The 7,701-nt window shown below is 36.1% G+C and overlaps 4 protein-coding genes across 4 annotated transcripts in view; all 4 read right to left on the bottom strand.

Annotated features, from left to right (window-relative positions):
- The window catches only part of Cbr-cdr-7, a gene marked incomplete at both ends in the record, with an annotated part of 1,922 nt that extends 913 nt beyond the window's left edge, over window positions 1–1,009 (bottom strand). The window contains 3 exons of the mRNA XM_045241415.1: window positions 313–435; window positions 483–614; window positions 881–1,009. Of these exons, the coding sequence (XP_045095801.1) occupies window positions 313–435; window positions 483–614; window positions 881–1,009 (384 nt within the window). The remainder of the gene's footprint in view (window positions 1–312; window positions 436–482; window positions 615–880) is intronic.
- Window positions 1,010–1,222: 213 nt separating this feature from the next.
- Window positions 1,223–2,245, bottom strand: Cbr-cdr-6.1 (the record flags this gene model as incomplete). Its single annotated transcript, XM_002640547.1, has 5 exons — window positions 1,223–1,372; window positions 1,419–1,674; window positions 1,720–1,787; window positions 1,832–2,086; window positions 2,141–2,245. The coding sequence occupies 5 exons, from the start codon at window positions 2,243–2,245 to the stop codon at window positions 1,223–1,225; spliced, it is 834 nt and encodes a 277-aa protein (XP_002640593.1).
- A 1,242-nt stretch (window positions 2,246–3,487) lies between these two features.
- CBG15877 overlaps window positions 3,488–7,701 on the bottom strand; it is a gene marked incomplete at both ends in the record, with an annotated part of 7,244 nt that continues 3,030 nt past the window's right edge. Inside the window, one exon of the mRNA XM_002640548.1 lies at window positions 3,488–3,637. Within this exon, the coding sequence (XP_002640594.1) occupies window positions 3,488–3,637 (150 nt within the window). The remainder of the gene's footprint in view (window positions 3,638–7,701) is intronic.
- On the bottom strand, window positions 6,602–7,687 carry CBG15878 (the record flags this gene model as incomplete). Its single annotated transcript, XM_002640549.1, has 2 exons — window positions 6,602–7,305; window positions 7,357–7,687. Coding segments are annotated over 2 exons (1,035 nt in total), but the record flags the coding sequence as incomplete, so codon positions are not given.

Raw genomic sequence — 7,701 nt, 5'->3', positions numbered from 1 at the left:
ATGAAAAATATGTTTCTTCATAAATTGTGCTTTAAAAAAGAAAAAATCCATGAAATCAAATTTTTCAAAATTTTTATCGTCCCGTAACGGATTGTTCGCGAATCACCTGTGCCCTCCCCTCTCCTGGTGTGCGCCTCATGGCGCAGCTGTGTGCGTGCGCGGCTATTGTGCGGAAGACCGCGGGTTCGGTTTTGGTGGCGGCCAACCTTTCATTTAAAAACCCAAAACCGGACAGCCGGGCACTAGGACCACCAGACGCGTCTAGCGTTTTATATATAAGAAAGCTTTTCCAAAATGTTAAAATTCACTCACCGGAATCTTGAAATGTTGTCTCAATCGAATTTCAATCAAGTCAGAATCCGAAATATGTTCCCCGTTGAGCTCAATGAATAGCAGTGTGCCGTTTCTGGAACGAAGCTTCGCGTTTTCAATAACCTAAAAAATGTTCCGGAAGTATAAAAAATCTAAAAATGGAAACTAACCTCATAGTTGATTCCATAAACTCTACAAATTATTTCGATTTTCATGCAGAATGGTGACATATTTGGACAGTTTTTGAGTCGTCGGAACTGATAGAGATAGACAGTGTCAGGTTTGTAATCGAATTTGTGGATCTGGAATTAGTGAAAAAATTTCAAAGATACTTACCGCAACAGTATTAGAAGGACCCCTTACTGTCAAGTTTGAGCTAAATTATTTTGGCTAGTATGCAAGATATCAAAAATTTGTCAACTGCTAAAACAAGTCTGATTTTATGATAAACAATTTATCAGTTGCCAACTTTCTTGCCTCTTTGACAGGAACCGAGAAAAATTGGCTCAAAGTTATTACAAGGTTAGGGTTCCTTCTATTACAGGTTTTAAAGTAAAAATGAACTTACTCCTGGCTTCGGTTTGATGGACGGAAGAGTGAAGAACTTCTTGATTTTATAGGCCACATAAACTGCTCCAGCCGATGCCAAAAAGGTCAGAGGACGGGACAAAACAAACGCCTTTGCCTCGTCGAACATGACTCCAGGAGAAACTTCTAGTCAGGGACAATCAGACTGAGGTTCCTTTCGTTTCTATCTTTTTTGTTTCCGCCTCTATCTGACAACTGTTGTCTTATCTCTAGATTCGATTTTACGATTGAATGTCATCACCGAGTTCAGGAGATCAAAACATGTACCAGAGAACAAATGTTTTATTAATGGCAAGTCTGAGACCTGGAGACAAATGAGAATTTAGATAGTGAAGTCGTTGGGGTAGACTTCTTTTCTGATGCGTTCACAGTACTCCAAAACTTTTGGGAAATCTTTCTCGAGAACATCAGAAATGTGGGTGCGGAATGGATAATAGACAGAGGCAAGTTGCCCAAATACAGTAGCATCAGCCTAAAACTTTGGGATTATGTCATTAAAACAGTTTAAGCAAACGAACCGGTGTGATCTTGTCTCCGAACAGGAATTTTCCTTTAATGGAATCTTGAATAACTTTGAGATCTCTATGAAGAAGCTCATCCAACTCTTTTGGTTCGAAATCTCCAATAGCTCCAACTGAACGAGCATAAAGTTTTGATCCGAAAACAGCTCTGACCAATGGGACCAAGAGAGCAGTTAGAGCAGTTGGCAAGTTAAGGAGACCTACAATGGTCTCATAGAAAGCATCGACAGACGACTTATAGCGGATCAGAATGCTGAAAAAGAATGGTTCGGGAGTCAATTTAAAATTGTGAACTCACTAGAAAAGATGATTGTCAGCCATTCTACTAAGAGCTACGGATTGAGCTTCTTGATCAGTTGGTAGAGACTGAAATTTTTTCATGAGCTTTGAAGAACAAGAAAATATCTTACTGAAATCTTGAAGTGTTGTCTCAAACGGAGCTCAATCAAATCAGAGTCAGCAATGTGTTCTCCATTGAGCTCAATAAATGGAAGAGTTCCGTTCCTGGATCTGGCGAACGAGCTCTCAACAATCTCATACTGAATCTTGTTCACTCTACAAAGAACTTCCAACTTCATGCAGAATGGAGAGAGATTTGGACAATTTTGGAGTCTCTTGAACTGGTAGAGATAGACGACATCTTTCTTGTAGTCAGTTTTGTGAATCTGTAATATTTCTTACAATTAGAAGACTTGAGAAATGTATATGAGAGAACAAACCGCTGGCTTTGGTTTGATTGTTGGTGGTGTGAAGAATTTTTTGTAGAGGAAGAAGGCGATGGCTCCAACTACCAATGCGGTGGTGACTGGACAACAACACACCATTCTGAAAAGTTTTATTTTAAGTAGGTCTCGTTTCGGCTAAAAACGACGAGAAGTAAAAATATTTCAATCCGAGATAACTTGTATTTGAAGAATAAAAGTTTTTAACCAAAAAACCCAAACAACAAAAAAATCATTAAGACTTTCTGAGCGCACAACCCAGCCGTATTTATACTGACATTTTGCAGGGATAGGGGGTAGAGTCTACCCAGTGACCAAGTGTGTTTGAGAGACTACAGACGGGCAGACAAAGTTGTGTGCGTTTGTGTCCGAGTAGCTGACTTTTGCGACCTAGATTAAGATGGGACGTTTTGATATTGAATTCAAGTAAATTGGATGGTGGTTTCGTTCATTTGAATATAGAAAGTAGGGGAGATTTAATAAATTTTATCTAAAACTATCAAGGGTTACAAACGTTAGAGTTTGGAGAATTCGAGTAAAAAAAGGGAAGAAATCAAATAATACATAAAACCGTCTCTTATCGAAGAATGTGTTTTGTAGTGGAGTTTGTGATAGGCACTGTTGTGTTCAGATTTTTTGAAACCGTGTTTTGAAATAATAGTTCAAAAAAAACTGGTTGATATGATTTTTTGGGATGACTGAGAAATTGAAATTTTAATTGAAAAATGGAATTCACTGTTGGAAGTAATTATATGTGAAACTTTTGAATTTCTGAATTTCCGAACTTCTCATAAACTAAATTTCTGAGATCCTAATTCAAAAAAGTTTCCGAATTCTGAAATTCAGCAAACCTGGGTTTTTAAAAAATTTGAATTTACTCAGTATCTAGAATTCCGAGATTTTGATATACATAAATATTTAGCGAATTTCAAATTTTCTAATATCCCGAACTTTCAATTTTCTCAACGCCTGAGTTTTTTTCTTATTTCCGAATTTCCAGAGATTTGAATGTTCGAATTCCCGAATATCTAAATTTTCAAGTTTATCAATTTCTAATTTTCCAAATTTCTGATTTTTTCAATTTCCGAATGTCTCATTATCCAAAAATAAACGCATCCTATAACTAATTGTAAGCTTCACATTTGTAAACTTCTCATGTGTCATTTTACAGTTTTTATCAGTTTCCATTTTTCTTTTAGAAAACTTTGATTTTTAGTCTTTATCGTACACATAAACAAGTGTAGTTGACATCTAATTCAAAGTTTTTTGTGTAATCATTTTTTGATGGAAAACCATTGATTAAACAGGCAGTACAAAGTTTATTATAAAGCAAAATACATTAATTTAGATGGTAAAATCATTTGGGTAGATCTCAGCACGGATTCTCTCGCAGTACTCCAGAACGCTCGGGAAGTCTTTCTCGAGAACATCATTGATGCAACAACGGAATGGATAAATCACTGATGCGATTTGACCGAAGACAGTTGCGTCAGCCTAAAACCCCAAATATTTCGAAATCTCATCTTCTAAATCAGAATCTTACCGCAGTCACTTAACGTCAGTAGTATATAATTGTCCTTTCTGGCGCACTTTTGGGCCCGCCTCTAATTATTACCACTTTTGTCAAAATTTGATATCAATCTCCAAGGATAACCCAATTAATCAATCAAAAACGACCTTTTAAAATGACCCCCTATTTTCCCGAAAATTCCTCGGGCCCTCCATCAGATGGTCAGCGCTCCTTTAGCGCTCTGTCAGATTATCGTCGGCTCTCCGTCAGCTCATACCACCTCTCCACTACGGAATTATCCGCCAGTATACCCCAAGTCTCTCCACTACGGATTCATTCTTACATTAAGCACCTTAAGGATCTCTACCACGAGTTTATCACTTACCCAGTTTGTCTTAACTTTGGGCGATTATCCAGAACATGGGGACGTTCAGTATCTTGATACTTAGCCATGAACCCCAAACATGGCATCTACACTTATGCAGCTTAACTTTGAGTGGATATCTAGCACCTGGGGGACGTTCAGTATCTTGGTACTTAGCCATGAACCCCAAACATGGCGACTGTATGCATGCCTACAATCTTAACTTTGTGCGATTATTCAGAACTGGGGGACGTTCAGTGTTGCCAGCCGCTTCACTAGAGAGTGAATTTGACAACACCTTAGCCATGAACCCCAAACATGGCGTCTGCACGCGAGCAGCTTAACTTACATTCAATGAGTAGAGGAAGAGTTCCTGAGAAGTTGCATTTTTTTTGAGCCGGCTTTTTTTATTTTTAGAGAAGTTTTTTGAAGAAGATTTTTAAACAAGAGAAATTAGGGGGCGTGTCCAAATCTTGTTCGGTTCATAGTTAGTGACGTAAAGGGGTTCACCTGCTACCACGGAAATGTGGAGCTGAGCAATGAACTGCCTTATTGGTGTTAAAGGGATTCACCCGCTACCACGGAAATGTGGAGCTGGGCAGTGAACTGCCTTTGGAGGGATCCACCCGCTTTCACGGAAGTGTGAAGCAGGGCAGCGGACTGCCTCGAACACAAGAAGTGGTCAAAAACGAGAACCGAACTCGAATGGAACAGGGTCATGGCAAATTCTCTTACCACCTGAGCCACACGCCCTTATCAGTATGCACACCATATTCAATATAAGACATGCCTAGGCACCGCAAAAAAAAGGGGAGAAAGTCAGTACATGGAGGTCTGGTACAAAAGGGTCTGTAACTCGGGATTGAATAAAGATTTTTCGCTGAAATTTTGGGAACAGACTTCTATAAGATGGGAGAAGACAATCCAACAATAAAAACTGTGAAAAGTCTATTATGAAAATTTTTTTGCGGTGCCTAGACATGCCTCGTTATCACTGTTTCCAAGAGCACAAACTACAAAATGGGCAGAGTTCACAAGACACAATAACTGCTCAATGTAAATGCTCTCAGAGTTCAGGAAAAAATTGAGACCATTAACAGATGTAGATATCTTAAAATTAACAAAGGATTTACATATTAAAAATTTTAGAGGGCTATATATGCGCGATAGTCTTCCTGATGAACCGCAAAAAAATGAAGTTGCCATCGTAAATCTTGATAATAAGGAAGGCAAGGGAACTCATTGGGTTTGTTATAAGAAGGATATGCACAATCTATATTATTTCGACTCTTTTGGTCTGGACCCTCCCGACGAATTAGTCAGATATTTGAAACAAAACAGCCAAGATTCCCAAATCACACTTTCCACCTTTCAAATTCAAAACTTTGATACTCATCATTGTGGCTATTATTGCCTACTTTTATTGAAACTGTTGGAAAAATATGATTTCAAGAATGTCATAATAAATTTGATTTAAAAGTTTTCAAAATAACATTTTATGTTGAAAAATTATGTAATAAATGAACTTCAATCAATCTCAGTTATTTGAATCTCCGCGCAATATAATTGTCTTAGGAAACACAGGAAGTGGTAAATCATCCTTTGTTAGACATGTTATTTATCAAGAATTTTTAGCTGGAAGGGGTTTTGACTATATCTTTTTAATCTGTGCTACAAAAACGGAAACAGAAGAAAATGATTCATGTAATATAGTTTTCAAAAACCATCGCATAGTAATTGATGATAAATATCCAGTGGATGAGATGATAAACAATTTCAAAACATGGGGCGAAGAAAACGTAAAAAAGAGTAAGCTAGACGGCAAACCCCTTCCTAAAGTATTAATTTTATATGATGATGTTTCTAAATTCTTAAAAAATAAGATGAAAGGATTTGGGGATATCAGTAGACATTTTAATATGTGGAATATGTTTTTGGTTCATAGAACAACATATCTTGATGCTGATACTAGAGGATCGTGTAGAGTTTGGATTTTCTTATCTGAGGTAGATAAAAACATAGATCCATTTGTATCCAAGTATGCCGATAATAATAATTTCGATAAATGTGTGTTAATATATGATACAACAGCACCTGGTAGTAAAAATGAACAGATTTCTTATTTAAGAAAATCTGACATAAAATTAAACTATAATTCTGATATTGTTTTAAACAAAACATCGGGAATTGATAAAGAAATCGCAGCTAACTTTTTCTGTAATCCTGAGGCCATCGACACTACTGGGTTTAGTGAAGAGGAATTTGCAAAATGGAAAGTATTTCTAGCAGGCTTCAAATCACTTAATCTTAAAATAAAACTAAAAGATCTTCTTCAAAGACCTGATGATAAATCTTCGATTCCAATAGAACGGAAGACATTAGTAGAACGCGAAAAACCATTTGATAGTCGGATGAATTTCATAAGACCTAATGTGAAGTTTTCGATTCCAGAAGAAGAAGCTTCAACTTCAAGTGAAGAAAAAATATATGCTGATTCTCCATCAGAATACGAATCGGAAACAGATGATCGTTCTTCAGTTGAATCGATAAGTGAAATATTGAGTAGGATTCACAACTAATTTTTGATTCGATAGTGTCCAAAAGCTAGGGAGTTTATGTTATCTACAAAATATCTTTTAGTCTCCTTATCCTTACCAATTATATTATTTAAGACAACTTTATTTTGTCTTACACTACTAATTTCATGTTTGCTGGAGGAAATAAGCGTTTGCTGTTTTCTTTCAATCGTTCTATTTTCTAAACAATTTTTATAATCATTGAAAGTCATTTCCTTTTTGACTACAGACTTTTTTATTCCTTTATTCTTCTTTTGCTCAGATCCATCATCAATTTTGAAAGCATATTGCTTAGGTCTGAAGGCAACGATCTCAGTCATTATTTTGCCATTCAACTCATCTTTGAATTTACCAATAACTTTTTTGTTCTCAATACTATACAGCTTATTGTCTGTAGGATAATCCGAGAAATCAAAATGTTCCTTCATAGACTGCATATCTTCATAAACATCATCAGTTTTAATTTCATAGATATAAGAATCAGTATCTTGATAACACAATCTCAAATTCGAAGAATATTTTGGAAGCATAACATCGTAGTGAAACTCGTACATGAGATACTTACTTAAATCAAGAATAGACATCCCAACATAAATAGGCTTGTCTAATTTAATACTTTTCTGAGTCATTTCCACTAAAATCAAATTGTTGTTCACAATATGTCTCTGTTTGAAATTATTGCTACCAGCCAGTTTCATAACTTTATCCATATCTGTCACTACTTTAACATCCACTCTATGTCTAACATTCTCCATAGTTTTACCAAATACAGAATTGTTCATTAGCTTGAAAAAGTCTTTCTCAAATTCGTTCTTTGCTTTCTTTCTCAAGTTGGTATTTAGTTCTATATAAGAGGCAAGCCAATCGCTTTCTTTGAAAGTAACTACACGATGAATTTTCTTTAACACCAAACCCTGCTGAATAGCTTGCAAAAGGTTTTTATAATGAATCACATAATTTCTCTTTGGACTAAAATCATTGATTAATTTATTGGTAGTTCCAACTCGTTTATTCTCTGAACAAAATGGTAAATCGTTGTGTTTGTCATGTAGACTATCGGGATAATCTAAATCAACTTCAAGTATACATCCCTTTCCTTGAGAATTAA

This window comes from Caenorhabditis briggsae (assembly GCF_000004555.2).
Source record: "Caenorhabditis briggsae complete genome, chrI, whole genome shotgun sequence".
NCBI lineage: Eukaryota > Metazoa > Nematoda > Chromadorea > Rhabditida > Rhabditidae > Caenorhabditis > Caenorhabditis briggsae.
Note: the sequence above shows the minus strand (reverse complement) of the source record. Positions and strands in the feature narration are given on the sequence as shown.